Source organism: Carya illinoinensis, chromosome 15, assembly GCF_018687715.1.
Source record: "Carya illinoinensis cultivar Pawnee chromosome 15, C.illinoinensisPawnee_v1, whole genome shotgun sequence".
NCBI classification, from domain to species: domain Eukaryota; kingdom Viridiplantae; phylum Streptophyta; class Magnoliopsida; order Fagales; family Juglandaceae; genus Carya; species Carya illinoinensis.
In genome coordinates, this window is record NC_056766.1 from 41,749,586 (window position 1) to 41,768,750 (window position 19,165).

At 30.5% G+C, this 19,165-nt stretch overlaps 1 protein-coding gene across 1 annotated transcript; it reads right to left on the reverse strand.

Moving 5' to 3' along the window:
* Positions 1–2,361: 2,361 nt before the first annotated feature.
* Positions 2,362–14,698, reverse strand: LOC122297160 (cycloartenol synthase 2-like). Its single transcript, XM_043107074.1, has 19 exons — positions 14,645–14,698; positions 14,230–14,436; positions 13,937–14,125; positions 10,234–10,323; positions 9,763–9,957; positions 9,285–9,369; positions 8,521–8,687; positions 6,788–6,976; positions 6,127–6,240; positions 5,781–5,903; positions 5,521–5,643; positions 5,241–5,339; positions 5,071–5,127; positions 4,908–4,954; positions 4,661–4,804; positions 3,708–3,888; positions 3,113–3,193; positions 2,896–2,979; positions 2,362–2,565 (listed from the first exon to the last, which is right to left on the reverse strand). Exons 2-19 carry the CDS (start codon positions 14,428–14,430, stop codon positions 2,440–2,442), a joined length of 2,295 nt encoding a protein of 764 aa, XP_042963008.1. The 5' UTR covers positions 14,431–14,436; positions 14,645–14,698; the 3' UTR covers positions 2,362–2,439.
* Between the last annotated feature and the right edge of the window lie 4,467 nt (positions 14,699–19,165).

Sequence of the window (19,165 nt, forward strand, 5' to 3'; positions counted from 1 at the left end):
AGCTTCGCCCAAACTCCCGCACTTCATAAATTCCATATTTTTTGTCTCTCCTGCAAAATCACATTTTGCATTTCCCCTAAGCTCTGCAGTTGCTCTGTCAAATTCATTCGGTTCCCTCTGTTTCTCTATCAAACCAGTCATTCCCATCTCCGTTGAGCATTGAATTTGGGCCTGTAAATTGCTTTTTTTTTCTCGTGAAAGGAATAATCAATGCAGTCTACGATTAGGAGAGGAAATGGTTTCCTCAATATAAGAAAAGAAATAACAGTTAATTTATTGTATGTATGAAGTATTCAAATATATCTAGTTCCACGTTTGTGGATTTGTCTTTTGAGCTTCCATTTTCAAGAGACTTGATGCTTTTTTGTTTGTAATCGTAGTGACTCTCTTCGAGTATAGCTATCGTCTCTATGTTTATCATCATTATACACTTTTTATACTAATCCATTTTGATATTCTATCTATTTGTAAATGAGTAGTAATCATATACACCACACCACCATTCTACTTACATCCCACTATATATGACATCCCACTATATATGACATGATGTATTTCTCATTATTTGTTGATAAAAAAATATACAATAAATTATCATTTAATAATAATAAATATGTCATTTCTTATTTAACGAGATATAAGTGAGATAGTAATATAGTTATAGAGCTTTTCTTTAAAAATTGGAAATGAATGCCAGAAATGAACGCCGTCAAATCATGGGTTTTGGTGGGGAGAGGAAATGCAAATCAACAGCGGGGAGAGCGTGACGAAACCGAGGGTTTGGGGGAACCTTGTCAGGAGGGAGGCTATCGGAAAGATTTTCCATGTAAGGGAAATGGATTTTGAGAAAATGAAGAAATCGAGATGGACCTAACGCAGGAAAAAATTTTGAAGAAACAGAGTGGAGAAAAATAAATAAGAATGACACTGTAGAAAAACCACGTTAAACGGGATCGTCAAACGGGATACTATAATAGTAGCTGTAGCATTATCCTAGTGATTAAATAAATATTTTTTATTAATATTATGAATTTTATTTTTTCTTAATATTTTAAAATATTTAAAAAAAACATAAAATTAAAAAAAATACACTTGGCACCCAAATTCCGAGTCAGTGGTTCCACTCGACTATTATTATGTCAGTATTTTGGTAGTGATACGTACCTTATTCTGTGGCTTTATTTTATATTTTCTTTTGCTTTCCCTTGTGTCATAAACTTATATGAAAGAGAAACTATTTTATCGCTTGAAGTATACTGCTTTAAGTGATTTTAAGTGTATTAGTATTTTTTTTATTTTTTAAAAATATAAAAATTTATTTAAAAAATGTGAAAAATCTATGAGCGGTGATACTCAGAGCGGCAAAGTAGCACTGCTCTTTCCATTAACTATCAGAAATTAAAATCTATTAGCTTCACGCACACTTCTGGCCTCTTAGTCCCTCCACCCCTTCCGAGATTCAAATCTCTTATAGTCTTTTGTTTTTTTTTTTAAATTCAAAACCATAATATTAGGCAAGGTTTAGATAGTGAGTTAGAAATAAATTGAAATAAAAGTTAAAAATTAAATAAAATATTATTATAATATTATTTTTTAAAATTATTATTATTTTTAGATTTAAAAAAATAAATAATTTATTATATTTTGTATGAAAATTTAAAAAAAATTAATAATTAGATGAGTTGAGATCAACTTTGAATCTAAACAAGGTCTCAGACAATATTTTTGCACGTGATCTACATCACGAACCAAGTCGAGCCTTCTCTCCCTGCATGAGAACAACGGCACCGCCGAAGGTGATATCTCCCATACCCATTCCCAAACCTCTCTCCCACACTAAATTTATTTCTTGGATCACGATTTACTTATAGTGATAATAAATCATGAATTGTTTGGTGGTAAATAAGAGCATTGATGTCCTTATCGTCAAAGGCAAAGCAGAAGAAAAGCTAAAATAAAGCGTAGTAAACAGGTAGTAGTGGATGATAAGATATCATTATCCTTTTTTATATATTAAAAAATAGATAATGATAGGCTTACAATCTCTTACCATCCGTTCATTACTTCATTTATCTTTTTAATTTTTTTTATTTTTAATTAATGGTTAAAGAAATAACTATTAGTGAAGTTACATATTTTTTAATAGCTAAAGATGTTAAAAAATACTTAAAATAAAATAATAAAAATTTTAAATACAATATAAAATAATAAACGAATGGTAGAAAATAGTAAGTCTATCATTATTCTTAAAAAAATTAAAGAAGTCTTGATAGAGGGACCAATTTGAAACTTGAGCACAACCATAACTACTTATTCTAACCTTCATATACAAACCAGAACTACGTACAAACTTGAGCAAGAATTTTCCCTTAATTTATTTATAAGAACATTTTACAAGCATATTCACTGTTCTTTCTTCGTCGGCTTTGATTTATGGCTTCATGGCCCATTTCTGGAAGTAAACAACACACGATTGCGGTACTCTCCAAGGGCCCATATGGGAAAGATGTTTCTGTACGCTGAATAACTAATCATACAGCTCTTGTTGAAAACTCCCATTATTTCCTATACATTCAAAAATCAAATGATTAAATATATAAAAATAAAATAAAAAAATTTAAGCATTTCACCCAACTCACTACCTTTTAAATTAATTTTGTAAAAATAATATAATAATTATACTATATACTAAACTCATAATCCACTGGATTGTTATGATAAAAATTATATATATAATTACTTTTACGTAATCTTTACACACTTTACTAATATGATTGGCTGCATCACTTTTTTAATATAAAATAATTATTTTGACTAATTATATCAGTAGAGTACGCAAAAATGACTGTTCGTAACAGAACTCAGTTCCCAACTTTTGTTTTTGTATAAATTTACCTGTTGAGGGAAATCTCCATTTTCCATCTGTGAATTAATAAGCACCTTTGCCGCTCGATGCAAGGGCATCGGATCCCTCTCAGCCTAATCCATTATTAATTAATTAGATAACTGGTACGTAGAAATAAAGATTAATTTGTTCATACAGGATTATTTAAATTATTAGTAGATAAGACATGAGTATTAATTAATATTAACGTACGTGAATCGATCTTACCTGGCCAGTCTCAATAAGAGCTAACATAGCCCATCCGGTATTTACTAGGTGTGCTTTGTTCCCCTCCAGATTTGTGTACACCTATTCATCACATGCACGCATGTGTAAGATGACATATATACATATATATATATATATATATAATATATATTTGACTCTGTGTAATTGAAAGTTTGAAACCTTCGATCTTGCTAACTTTTTCCTCGAGAACATGGAATGAATACTCGGTTTGGATCTTGGTTTTGTAATGTTTTGACTTTTTGAAAGACTTCTAATTAATCTGGTTAAGAACTATGATTATTTTTTACAAGTTATTTACAGCAAGAATAATTATTTGAGATGAAAATAGACTTATTTTGATAAGAAATTGTAAGTTTTGTCGCAAATAACATACCACATATAAGTGTTTAATTGTCTTGTAGTACAATGAATCATGTCGTAAAATCCCATCATTAAGTAACATTCTAATTAAATTTCTTATGGTTTATATGCAATCATTACATTGGTCGAAATTGAGTAGTTTTAGATGATGTATTAACATATAATTGAAAAACTTAAATAAATATGATTCATGTTAAGGGTTCGTGTTACGTACCTTATCATGGCATGAAAGGTAGCTCTCTCCCCATCCACCTGAGTCATCAAGCTGTTTGGAGAGTAAAAAATCACATGCTTTTCTAATGCTGTAGCTATTAGAGTATGTTTTACCACTAGCCACCAGTCCCTTTATCCCAAACCATGTCGCATACGTGTAGCAAACTCCCCAAGATCCGTACCTGTAAATTTTCAAAGAATATGCTAAGTATATGGTAAAGCTAGATCGAAATCACCTCAACATGATCTATTAACAACAACAGCACCAAAAATTGTCCTAGATCAAGATCGGTAAATTAATGGGCATATATATAGAATGATTGAAGTGTACTATAGATGGGTTTATGAGTTCATCATGTTGAAGAAGAGCTAAATGCTAATAAAGAAAGAATGTATATCTATAGAAAGGTTGCAAAGAGTTGTAAAAAGGTTGTAGATCTATAATTATTTCCAAAAACTATCCGTCGACGTCAACTCTTCTTATTTGTATTTGGCCTCTTTTGTTTTTACAAATGAGATGAATTGAGATTAAAGTTAAAAGTGAAATAAAATATTGTTAAAATATATTTTTTTAATGTTATTTTTATTTTGTAATTTGAAAAAGTTAAATTGTTTATTTTATTTTATGTGGTAATTCGAAAATTTTGTAATGATTAGATGAGAGATAATTAAGATAAGTCGTGAAAACAAACGAGATGAGTTGTTAGGGACAACCAACTCTGTCATAAAGTTGGGGACGGACATTAATTAAAACCCACCCCCAAAACCACACTAAACCAAATATCTTCGGTCTCTAAATTGTCAAATTTCTTGTAGTTAAATTGTTGGTAACAATTAGTTCCAAATTTTAATTTTTCAACCATTCAAACCTTAATTACAAGATATGTGCACACACTCTTTAATTTATGTTTCTAATTTCTAACCATCCCATGATGAGGAGAAGAATTAACAAACCAAGAGCCATCAGGTCGTTGAATGCTCTCAATGAAACTAGCTGCCCTTGAGATACACGCTTCTATCTCTTTCCTCCGATGTCCACCATGCATTTTCATGAATGATTTAAGCCCCTGAATCGCTGCTGAACTGCATTCCACATACCTACATTAATAACTACCACTTTGTTAGTTATATAACTACCCATAATATGATCAACTTTCATAAAGGTGGGACGATATTTTGTAGTTGCTAAGATCGATCTTACTGATAATCAATAACAGTATCTCCAAACATTTCCTCTGGGTTGATAATCTGTACGTGAAAAATGAATCATGATCGTGTGTTAAAGCTTTGCAGAAGTTTCAGCCCTACAAATTAACCAAAATTGACAACGACGTTAGAGATCAATGCATGCCATATCATGTTACCTCCAACCATGCAGAAGATCTAGTGAGCTCGTACGAAGCAAAGCCACCCTCGCTGTTCTGCATTTTCAAGGATCGTAGGAGAAAATATATTCAAATTAATTAAATTCTAGCTATAATATTTTAGATTAAGAAAAAACAATAGATTTCCAACGATAATATTGTATATATACCTGTAGTGATAAAATGACATTGACAGCGTCATATAGTTGATCTGTTGCCATGGTTTCTCCAACAATATCAGATGGCATTCTTGATAACAAGAGTGCTGCCTGCAAATTAATGGCTTTTAATATCTCATGAAAACTGTAGTACTTATATTTACAGTGATGTACTGAATCATATCATGATTTGGATAATTAATTAGGATATATATTAGCTTTTACTGCTGAGTTATAATTTTTTGAGGTAATGTTATTTTTGGCTGAGGAATTATTGTTTTAAGGTAATCACCTTCAAACCTTCTGATGTACAATCTGATACAATCCAGCCATTGTCTGGAGTCGAGAAAGGCCATCCACCCTTTGAAATGTGGCGATACCAGTAATTAACATCACCAGAGCTGTCTATCTTCACCTTCATGTACATACATAAGAAGTTTGAGAATTACTTAAAAAACTTGAAGCCAAAGGCTTTATTTTTTTTAAGAAATGATACTAACAACAGAAATAAATATAATTTTTGTTGATTGACATAACACTATTACATATTACTTGTGTATTTTTGATAAAATGGTGTGCCTTTCTCAACATTGAGCCATATTCATCTACAAGTTTGGTAGACAGGATTGCTTGAACAGCAAAAGCAACATCCCATAATTGTGAACCATTGTATCCCTGTCATTGAAACAGTAACACTGATGTCATGTCTAAGTGAAACGACTCAACCAATATGTACATACACATAACATGCATGCATGCATATATTTATGTATATTCTCAACCGTATATAGTTGAACACCTCAAATTATAACCAACTTCAGCTAGATTTCTGGTGCTAAATTAGAAAAATGGAGAAAAGCTAGCAGTTTACATAAGGATAAAGCTATTGAATTAGGACCTGCATTTTCATCCCATCTTCAGCCACCCATAGATAATCTTTGATTCTGGAAAGGTGACACTTATAAGCTTCTGAATTTGGATCTTCCACCCAACAACAGACCATGTTCAGTACCTGTGTCCATAGATGTGTATGTTTTGCTTCAAAAAACATATATGCTCAAACTCATATTTTCATATATTATTGCAATACCTCCAAATTTCTTCTCTTTGTAATTGGCTTCTTGAATAGATGGTTGGTTTCTAAATAGTTATGTCATTTAGGAACAATGCACAGAGACAGAAACACAGAGAGAGAGAGAGAGAGAGAGAGAGAGAGAGAGAAATGAGTCATTGAAGCCTGTAGAAGTAACTAAATTTATGTTGTAAACCTTTTTTTCAAAAGAAAATTTCAGGCAAACCGTTTGTGGTTGAGCATGCAAAACCATATGGGTATAACCACACATGATATGGATTATAGGTCATGAGTTTAAACCTTGAAGTTAGTACAGCGAGGGAGAGTATAACCACACAGAAGGTAGAATGTTAAGCATATAATATAAACAATAAATGTGGCACATCTTAAGTGGTTGTCCATTTGGTATATATGTTTTCCCAATGATTTACTTTCATTTAATTTCTTCAAAAACATGTAAAAAGAAAGAAGTGTAGTAGATATATACCTTGTTAACAGGGCCAAGACAGATGTAGCGAGTGTTTTCATCCTCATAGTGGATGTGTTGCATCACAGTTTCAAGAGCCTTTTGTCTTAGCTTTGAGAAAGGCCATTGCATAAGAAGAGGTTCCACAACCTTGTGAAGGCTATTCCACAGCATGTCTTGTATCAGGGGATGTGGGCTATACAGATCCTCCTGCAAAAACACCATTTTTAAGCTGTATTAATCGAGGTCGATCTTTTCCTTCTTTTTTATGTTTCTCAACAATAAAATGACTGTGTTTTCCATGCCATTCATTTCAAGGAAATTAAGATCTAATTAACCAATATTCCTTGGAGGGAAATTGTGTTGTGGGGTTTGAGAATCCACAATCACAACCTTAACCACCAAGCACTAAGTACAAAATTATAATAAAAGATGTAGATCATAGAAAATCTCTTTTTATTTTCTTGTCGGTCATGATAAATATTCTTTTTGGTTCATAAAAGAATGGCAAGAAAACAACAATCTTAATTATTATTATTATTATTATTATTTATCTATATATATATACTTTTCGTATATATATACATGATGCTGATCATAATGTCGGCTGTGAAGGTTCATTTAAATTAATAATAGTCATATTTAACTAAATATACCCATCTGATTGATGCACGCTGTGCATGCTTGATATCAAGCCAGCCAATCATAAAGCTTTAATAATATTCTTAGATCATTTTAAATATTTTCTATTTTATATATATATATATATATATATCGGATATTATTGATTATGAGCTTCTTTTACTTCATTCCAAAGTCTTTGACCATTTTGATATTCATAAGATCCGGATGATATTCACGCTAAGATAATAATATATTATGGGATCGAGGTACGTTGAATAAATTGAAGATCTAGTACTAACCTAAGAAACCATTTTTCAAATTTCTATTAAAAAATAAAAATAAAAATTTCAAACCTATTTATTCTCTCAATCCATCGATCCGTTTTTCAATTTTTGGTAAAACAAAAACCTCTAAAGTAGATGAATGTACACAATGAAAGAGAGAATATTTCTCTATTGGTTTATGCTACTCAACATCTCACATCACACGTTATACATATTTTAATTTTTTTTTTAACTTTTTATTCATGTTAAACTAATTGAGTTCTATTTATCATCCATACACCACATATATATTTTAAAAAAATTAAAAAAAAATAAAAGAGATGTGTGTGGTGTATGGGATGCTAAGTAGAATTATTCTTCTATATTATACGCAACAAGATGATCATTCTCTTTTCCAAGTTTTTTGTGCGTTTAATTAGTAAGGATAATTGATACTCTTCATTTGTAAACATTTTTTTGGCTAAAATATATAAAAGCAACACGATACCTCATATAACCCCCCCCCCCCCCCCCCCCCAAAAAAAATCCTCTATTTTCCTATGAATATAACTATTTCAAAACAAGAACAAAGAAATTTTCTTCAAAATGAAAAATATATATATTTTGAACGTGCATTTAATTTTTAATTTAAAAAATCTATCTCTATTATAAAGAAAAAGATAAATGATATTTACAGTAATAGAATATAGAAGAATTATATTTTTTTTTTTGAAAAAATATAATTAATAAATATGAAATTTAAGTGAAAAATTAATTTTTTAATAATAATTTTATTATTTTTTAAAATAAATACATGACGTTTGCAAAATTAATAATTATATTTAAGATTATTCGATATATACATACCTTAGCACACAGACTTCTGGCCTGGTCCCAATTAATTTGATGATACGGAAGGGTATAGAGCTCTTTCCTGAGAGAGAGAATAAGAGTATTGATGGGACCCACATATCTTCTCCCGTATAAATAACACATTGGCAGATACACCATCCGACAGTGACACCACATTCGTCCTGCATACATTGTTACTACACGTTAGTTTTTCCTCTTTTTTCCCTTTCCTTTTGTTTTTCCTTTTTTTTCTTTCCTTTTTCTTTTCAAATATCTTCTTTGGCCGGTACAAAAACCTTTTTAGATCCTTCATTTAAATTTAAATATATAGTACATGCTATATATATTACTTATAATTATATACATTTTTAAGAAAAATAATTTATACAGTCTTAAAATATATAAATCTCGCTCACTTCTTTTTTAAAAGATTAGACAGGTCTAAGACTCATATAAAAAGATCTATTTTTTTTTAAATAGGGTACCCGAGACTGGCATGCCTCAAAATTGTATATTTAAAAAAAAAAAAACCACTAAGAATATTATATATTTACAGAAGAGTAATGTTACATATAGTCATTTTTACGCACTTTTTGCGTACTCCACTGATATGATTGGCTGGATTAATTTTTTTTAATACACAACTAAGCATATCACTGGAGTGCACAAAGGAGTCCGTAAAAATGACTGCATATAGAATTTTTCTTTACAGAATAATTAAGGAAAAAGCATGAAGAAATGGATTGAGAAAGAATAAATTTAGAAACAAATTTAGAAACCTGGATGCATGGGAAGGAAGTAAGGAAGAAGCCACATTTCCGGGGGAAGGGGATTGTTGCCACTCCACTCATATACTCCAAGTACCTACAACATTTTTTTTTCCAATTAATAATTATTGTAATTATTATGATTAACATATATAATTTAATTAGTGATATCATCACTTATGTAATCATGATTATGAGCATTTTGTATCAATATCATGTGGCTAGCTAGACAATACACAATTTTTAGGACCACAAATCCACTAAATGAATATATATATATATATATATATATAATTCTCAAATAATTAAAAAATAAAAAGAAAAATTATATAATGTCAATAACATAAATATAATTTATTTTCTGCATGGGTACAAATATATGCGATAAAAGGGGTAATATCTATATATATATATATATATATATATATATATAAATTTATAATATGTGAAGATATATGGCCATCATGAAGATCATGAATATATACTCAGCTGAAAGCCACATCTTTCCCCAAGATGGAATGGAGGTGATACCCCCACGATGAAGAATCCATTCTCTTGCTTTTCCCATGGCACCATCCCTACTGTCCATTGCTTCTCCAAGCAATCTTAGGGCAACATAGGAGAGAGATGTACAGAACATTGTGCTTGACCCTTCTATATGTAGCCCCCAACCTCCATCTCTATTCTGCAAGCCATTAAAATTCCTAGCAATCTCGATCAGGGACGTTATGTATACAAATTAAATTTACTTAATCAGTGCATGAAATATTGATGATAAATATACTGCGTACATAGCATTTTCCTTTTCCTTTTCCTTTTCCTTTTCCTTTTCCTTTTCTTTTTGGGTTTATCAATTAATGTTTTGGAAAATTAACATTTAAAGTACGTCAAAGCATCACGCAAATATATGCTACCAAAAGAAGATGAAGACTAACTGGAAAAAGAGACAAATATATATTACCTGATGGTTATACATATATCGGCATATCTCGAGTCGGTGCTCATGAGACAAGATTGCATTGAGGACCCCCGTCACTGATAATCCGATCACCTATATATGCATGCATGACATATGATTTACTGGATTTTTATTGCATAAAAATACCAATACATATATAAATATATATATATATATATATATATATATATCCACGAACGAGGACCACCCTGCACCTCGTGCATGCAAGGAATTTTCTCGGCCACCAAACTTGACTCATCTCCATTATATAAATATATATACTTTTATTTTTTGCGACATGCATGATCATTCAGTGATATCAATAAATCTTAATTATTTTCACTTTCAGGTGTTAACTTTTGTTGAAATTAATTAAAAATCGAGTCATGTCATTGATCGATCGAAGTCATGCACGTAACTGATGATCATGATTTTGGACCATTTAATTACTAATTTATTATGTATCATGGTACTGCTACATCGTACTGTTTAATTAATTAAATACTTGAAAGAAGAAAAACAATAACAACTAGAGTACACGTTACAATAAAAGAGAAAATTTGTGACGGATTGTTTGCGATGAGAATAACTATTTGTTATGAAATTAAACAGATTTGTTTTAACATGAAATAATCATTTTAGCAAGAAATAGTTGACTATAAATAAGTATTTTTCTTGTAGTGATAGTACATATTGTATTTTATTCCAATTTTTTTTATATTAATAAAGATATGTCACACGCACAGCTCATGCATGAGATTTTAAAGTATTATTCGATGTTATTCGATCGTTGTTGCTAGCTGCATGCCCTAATCATCATGAGGTACTGGAATGTCTGGATTATATATGCAGTCTGCAGATCATCATGCATCATGTATCAAGCACCCAGATGAAACTGAAATTTGAGTAAAAAAATAGTAGAATATTGGTCAGTAGCTAGCTAGCATGCATGCATGCATGCATGGACCACCAACAATGTGGGAGCAAAATTCCCCCATTTTAATGAAATGTTGCTTTCTACATGAATTTCATTGGGCATATTTATATTTTTGGAGGATAACAATAATAATAATGCATGTGTACTATATATATGTCATATATAGTACACATTTACTATATAAAAATGGCTAATTAATTATGATTATGACATTAAATTGATCCCTATGCTAGCTAGCTACCACTACTTACTGCATATGGCCCACTACAAGAAAAATAGGCTTTTGTGATTAATTTATTGCAACGAAAAGACTATTAACCCAATAAATTGGTTGCTAATAGTCTTTTTATTACAACAAATTGATCGCAAAAGTCCGTTTTTCTTGTAATTGGATAGTAATTACAAGTTGGGTACTGCTGGAATTGGATGGACCAAAGTGATCAATGAAAAGGAATTGGGCAATTGTTAATTTCTCATAAAACTTAAGATCAGCTAGCTACATGACATGATCCTCATCATGTTTCTTTAAAATAATTAAAGCTAGCTTGGTTTATTTGAAGTACTGAATTAAAATTAATCATTAAGGTTATCATTGCATAATTCGATAAAATGATCGCTACTTATTATAAAAGTACTATATATGATATATGTATTTGAGATATGGGAAATTCTATTTATAAGCTGGCCTTGTGGATAACACACGTAGCAAAGCACATACATGATCACATGATTTGAATTGGAAGATAAATTTTAAAATTTAAATATTATAAATTAAATTTTGTTATGTAAATGATGTGAATTGTGTATTTTATATAACGACTTGCAAATAGATGAAATCTTAAATCATTTTGCTAGTGAGTATTTGTATATATTTTGAGAATTGTGAATTAGGAGGGACCATCAATTGAAAAGGATATATATACATATATATATATATATATATATATATATATATTTACAAATTGTTTCACCCTAATATTTGGATACACAATACAGATTAGATGTTTTCCGTACAATAGTTTTCCCTATCCAAACATATTATATTTGATCTTTAAATTTTAAAAATATCTACTTAAATAAACAATAATGAACAGTGCGTGAACAATGAAATCTGATAATCAACTGTGCATGAATAGTGTGTAAACAGTGAAATCTGATAATGAACAGTGTGTAAATAGTGCACAATTTTACTGAAAATTAAATTAGTCAAACCCTCACTTTTTTCAAATAACAAAAATTAAAAACTATATCATCTCATCTTAACTCAAAAATTTCATTACTATTCAAAATATCTCATCTCATCTCATCATTCAAACAAGCATTTTTTTTGCAAATTATTTCATCTTATCTTAATTCTAAAATTTCATTACTATTCAAAAAATCTCATATCATATTATCTATTTTCATCTGAACTGCATATCAAAACAATGCCTTGATGATAAACATTATTTATAATGTGGTCCTTAATTTCAAACTAGAGGTCTGACTTTTTTGCAATGTGAATATATAGAGGCTGTATTCTTTACATTTAAGTCTTTGTCAGGGCCCTTATATATATATGTGTATATATGTGTGTACATGTACATATGTGTGCGTACAATAGTTATAATGTACGTTCTTGTCCTGTAATATATATGTATATATGCACATACCAGATGCTATATATTACACCTCTATTCTAGTTCTATTTATTGTAATGATGTGGCATATATAATTCATTAATTTATTATTGTTAATAAGTATTACCATATACATCAACGCATGCTTTGATATATATGAGACTATAAATGCGTAGTTTTTCTGAAGTAATTAATTTTGCGACAGAATTTAATAATATTCACTGTAATCAATGATCATGAGTTGTCTGATATTGTGGAATTAGGGTTTACAGCTTTCTGCCCAAATAGCAACATGCAGTTCATAGGCTCAAATATTGGTGCAGCCAAAAATGACCAGAGTTCTCCATTCATCCCAAATTGAGTCTTTCTCAGAAGATGACCAGGTTTTGAGGGAGCATGCATTTAGTACTGCATGTTAATTCTCGATCTTATAATAAAATGAGTTGTAGAATTCAACCCCAACGGCTAAGAAAAATAAATTCATGAAGTGCCAAAAAGTAATGTTAGGTACAATCTAGCTTTGGGTGTATAAGTATTGCACAAGTCTTTTGTACAAAAAATGGGCCCCACTAGAAAAATAGATTTTAAAAAAAAAATCTTTTTCAAATTGTGTTCCACTTTTTATAAAAGATCTATGTTAGACTTATATATTTGAGATTTATACGAATCATTACTTAATTCTTGAAATAGACTATATAATAGATTAAGGTTTAGAGATATATTTATATATTGACTAGACAATGAAATATGCTGTTGATAATAGACTTCCCTCATGTAATTAACATATTAATATTTTTTAGAAAAGAACATGTGAAATTACCATTTGTCTCAAAAGGTTAAGATGATAAGAAGAGATAGATTTTATTATTTATTTTATGTCTTAAAATTGTCCACTGCTTGTGGGGCTAAACTCTCTCTTAATGAGTAACCTAACACTTGGAATATTTAATTAAATAGAATAGAGTGTAGAGTCAAAATTCAAACTCTAGACCTTTTCTCGATCTGATATAATATAAAATCACCATTTATCCCAAAAGTTTAAGTTGACAGAAAGAATTAGATTTTATTATTTATTTTATATCTTAATGGAACCAAAAAAGAGAAAGGGCATACAATTGAATATGTAGAGCTTATAATTATTATTACATACCAAGCCAGGCAAGAGAAACAAGGGTCCACCGTAGTCACTAGGCCAGAATCCATCCTCAGCCTGCAGAGTCGAGTAGAATCTCAACCCCCTTTGCAACACTGTTGTCACTGCTTCTTCCGATATTTCTTCTCCATTTTCCACTTTCACCTGATCACCTGGCTCTATCTCACATGGATTCTCCTTTGCAAACTAAACATATATATATATATACACACACACACACACAAAATCAGAATTTGGACCCAAAAAAGAAACCATTAAAGTGAAAAGGAGAGAGGTTTAAAATGTTGGACCTGAAATCTCATCAAGAGATCAGAACTTTGTTTGACTTGAAAACGTTTCTCCTTAAAGCCATCTCGAGCTTTCTCCACTTGAGCTCGTTCTTCGGCTGTTCCAAGATTGGAATCAAACTCCCAATACTGCCTTCCAATATGATTGTTGAGGCTCTTAAGGCGCCATGAATCATTGCCTTCAGAGAGCTTGAGCTTCCACATTCAGATCTGAGTTCAATCATATTAATAAGAACTAATAATATATTAATAAGAATGTATTGTAATGCTAAAATATATGATCATCCTGATTAAGATGAAAAATACCCCTACTAGTTTTTGACCCATAACTTCAAGACTTATATATAAATATTATATATATATATATATATATATATATATGCAAGCATATTAGTGAAAGATATTGCAAATCATTTACCTCGTTCAAGCAAAAGATTATATATGTATGTAGAAGCTAGCTAGCTTAGTATTATGGTCAGTTGCAGGAACATATCAAAGGCCCTTATATATAGAAAACTTGGGGGTGATCGAGTTACTATAATGCCCTTTCCATTTGGACATTGAATGTGACATAAAGTATCTCCTAAGCTACATTTAAATTAGGTTAGTACTTGGGATAAAGTGCGTCCATGTGATATGCATGCTGAAGCTTTGTATATAATATTCCTTTTGTAATCTTTTGATCTAGATTTCATTTGAGTTGGACTTTGTCCACCCAAAACTCATTATTCTTTAAGTTGAAAAATGAGTTCCCATACATTATTGTTGAAAATATTCTCAAAATAATATATATTATATTAATTACTAATAAAATATTGGGATTTGTTTTAATTTGGAAGTTATGAATTATTTTAGAAAGAGAGATGTTGTGAAAAGTGTAGGAGACTTAACTGCATACCCTTTTACAAAATTTTTTATCTTATATCATTTAATCATTATAATTTTTTTAAATTTAAAAAAATATATATTTTTTAATAATATTTTATTTAACTTTAATATCAAGTCATCTATAAAAATAAACAAGGACAATTTTGTATCTAAGTTTACCAAGGGGGCTGGGTTCGAGCCATGCCGCCTTCAAAGGAGGGATGTTGTGTTGATTTATGTAGAGTCTATACTCTACGCAGGCCTCATTCCCAGATTGCACCGAACTTGGGTAAACCATTTGGAGAGGAAGCAATGTGAGCGTTGGACTAGGTCCAAGCTCTATGTCATTTGGTAATAGGTATAATAAATATACCTGTTCATATATGATTGTAGAAAAATAAAAAATTATAACTTTTTATTTACATCATTTAGCTCTCTATAAATAGACTTATTAGCCTACAAATTTAAAACAGGGTTACAAAATCTGTAATTTTAAAATTCTCTCTCAAAAGTCTTTATTTCTTCAAAACTTATCATTAAAATTTGTTCATTCTGTATAGAACAGATTTCTAATTTCTTGGTTGAATAATAAAATTTAAGGGTATTCGGCATTTAATTTTGTATGTGTATAACGCAGTTAGACAAACAGACTTATTCAGAGCTTCATTATATCTTAAAAATAAATTTGCTTATAACCCGTGTGTATACCGTTATTGGTGGAGATAAATATTGTTTTAAGCAAAGCAACATTTGCAATGTGCCTTGAAGCAAACTTTTCTCTCACTATTTTTTTTTTTTTTTGTTTTTTTGCAACCTCTTCTGAACCAACAATTATTTGAGTAATAATATATATATATATATAAGTTTAGTGTACGTAAGTCTCCGTGTTTTTAGAAAAATAAGATTCACAAAAAAATAGATTTTTTTCTAATAGTTCCCATTTTTTCAAACAGTTTGCATATGGCTTGCATAAATCATTTTTCATATTTATTTAACTAGTGAATTTAGTAACCTGATTAACATCTCAAGACAACAAAGAGTTTTTCCTTTTAAAGAGAATCCAATTCTAACCAGCTTTAATTCTACAGTATTTTTAATGAAAAATTGACTTCATTCATTCAGCAGAGAAAAATTTCATCCATGACCAGAATCACCAAATACATATAGGAAAATTCTCAGTTCACAAGCCAACTATTATATTTGAAGCTCTGCTAGTACACCGATTCATTTGTGACTGGTATAGTCTTAACTACTATTGTAACTTTCTACAGACAAACAGTCTAAGAGACAGTACTTTGCCTAAAGCAAAGACTTATACCCTACTTCCATAGGAGAAAATGACTTAACCTCTATTGAAAAAAGGTCCAAGAGACGTTCTTTTTTCTTTTTAACTAAACAAATGGAAACAACAATGAAAGTAGAAAGATAGATATGAAAATGATGAATTACAGTTTAAATGATCTATTCCTGTAAATTTTGAAATCAGCCATAAAAGTCAGATCTAAATGATCTAATCTAGTGATATGCTACTATTTTTCCAACAATCAACTTAAGAAGCATCTTATGTTACTCGTACTTCACGATAGGTAAACTTATTATCCCTCTAATTTATTTTACAGGTGATAGGAATAATTAATGGCCAGGGAGATTAGAAACCTTGGCCGGATGGTAATTACAAGTTGAGTATTGCTGGAATTGGATGGACCAAAGTGATCAATGAAAAGGAATTGGGCAATTGTTTATTTCTTATAAAACTTAAGATCAGCTAGCTACATGACATGATCCTCAGCATGTTTCTTTAAAATAATTAAAGCTAGCTTGGTTTATTTGAAGTACTGAATTAAAATTAATCATTAAGGTTATCATTGCATAATTCGATAAAATGATCGCTACTTATTATAAAAGTACTATATATGATATTTGTATTTGAGATATGGAAAATTCTATCTATAAGCTATCCGTGTGGATAACACACATAGCAAAGCACATAAATGTATTAAATGATCACATGATTTGATTTAGAAGATAAATTTTAAAATTTAAATATTATAAATTAAATTTTGTTATGTAAATGATGTGAATTGTGTATTTTATATGACGACTTGCAAATAGATGAAATCTTAAATCATTTTGCTAGCGAGTATTTGTATATATTTTGAGAATTGTGAATTAGGAGGGACCATCAATTGAAAAGGATATATATACATATATATATATATGTGACGCCCCCAAATTCCGTTTGGGATCGGACGGACATTTGAAGCGTCGAGACATGCAACACAAGGTTACCTGCCCCCGTTCATGACATATAAGATGCAATAATCCTAACATGCATCTAACATTATGCAATATTCGCAGCGGATAATTTTTTTCTTTAGCAATACTATGCACCAAACTGAAAATATCCCAATACTGAAAACATACTTCATACATAAAGATCCATTGAATAACTAAGATCACAGCACTATTCCAAAATAGTTATGATCCAATAGTACTGGAGATGCAACTCCATCGTACAAGTAGTAATTTAACTACTATATTAACATTAACGACGCACCGTCGTTCAGTCAACTGTGTCTAGTTGGTCAGGTCCTGATCCTCCTTTAGGTCCTGTAACAAGATCTACCATTCGGGGGGAATGGTAGTTGGGACTACCACAGTGAGATTTGATTACAAATCTCAGCAAGTTAACAAAAAACTTCCATACAGACTAATGATGCATGGATGACAGTAAAAGTATAAATGCATAATCAAATTCATAAGTAATTAAAACATAACTTAGCGTACAACATAGCATAATTAACATGACTTAAATTGAAACATGAACTGAACTTGACTTGACATGAACTTGATCTGAAACTTGACTTAGCATGAAAAATACATACTCCACAGTTGTTGTGGAGTATGTAAATACATACTCCACAGTTGTTGTGGCCCATGTATCCTACATAAACTTGACTTAACATGAAAAATACATACTCCACAGTTGTTGTGGCCCCATATATTCTACACATCACAATGCAGTTAAATACATACTCCACAGTTGTTGTGGCCCCATGTATCCTACATAAACTTGACTTAACATGAAAAATACATACTCCACAGTTGTTGTGGCCCCATGTATTTTACGTGTAAATACATACTCCACAGTTGTTGTGGCCCCATGTATTCTACACAAACTTGACTTAACATGAAAAATACATACTCCACAGTTGTTGTGGCCCCATGTATTCTACGTGTAAATACATACTCCACAGTTGTTGCAGCCCCATGTATTCTACATAAACTTAATATGAAACGTGGCTGGAATACGAAAGGATTGAAGCCCTGACGTAACATAACGTGACTTGAACATAACTTGAAATACATGACCAACTTGAGATAGAAACATTTCGTAACATGGCATAACATATAACAAACAACATATTTAACATGACATACTTGTAATGTACAGTAATACATGACAGAATATATTATGTAACAGATAAAAATTAATGACAGAATAAATTTTGTATAATAGACAATTACGTAATAACTTGGCATGGCATGACATATTTGATAGCATACATACATACACTGTAGTTCCTTTACTTAGCACACATACACAGTAGACTGCTAGTAAGTTAAAAACTAACTTACCTCGATCTCCGCGTTTCTTATAAAACTTCAAGTGCGATCACGAGGAACTGTAATTAGTGATTCTAAAAGTTAGAACTAAATCACTAATAATTTGAAATATGGAAAATACTAACTTAAAGAGTAAAATTTTCATTTTACTCTCTACATGTGGGAAAATGACCGTTTTACCCATAACTTAAGGATTTTGCATACTAACTCCAAAAGTTTCCAAAATTTACATTCCTCATGTAAATTTTGTCCTAAACTTAAATATCAACTCAGAAAAATTTAAAACAAAATACAACTATAAAGAACACACTATGGTCGAAACATCCATAGGCTATTTCCCTTTATTTTTGTTGCAATTCCTTCCAACTTCAAAACTCATGCTTAAACCAAAATTTTGCAACAAACATCTTCCAATTCTAAGTTCAAAACCATACTTAAAACATCC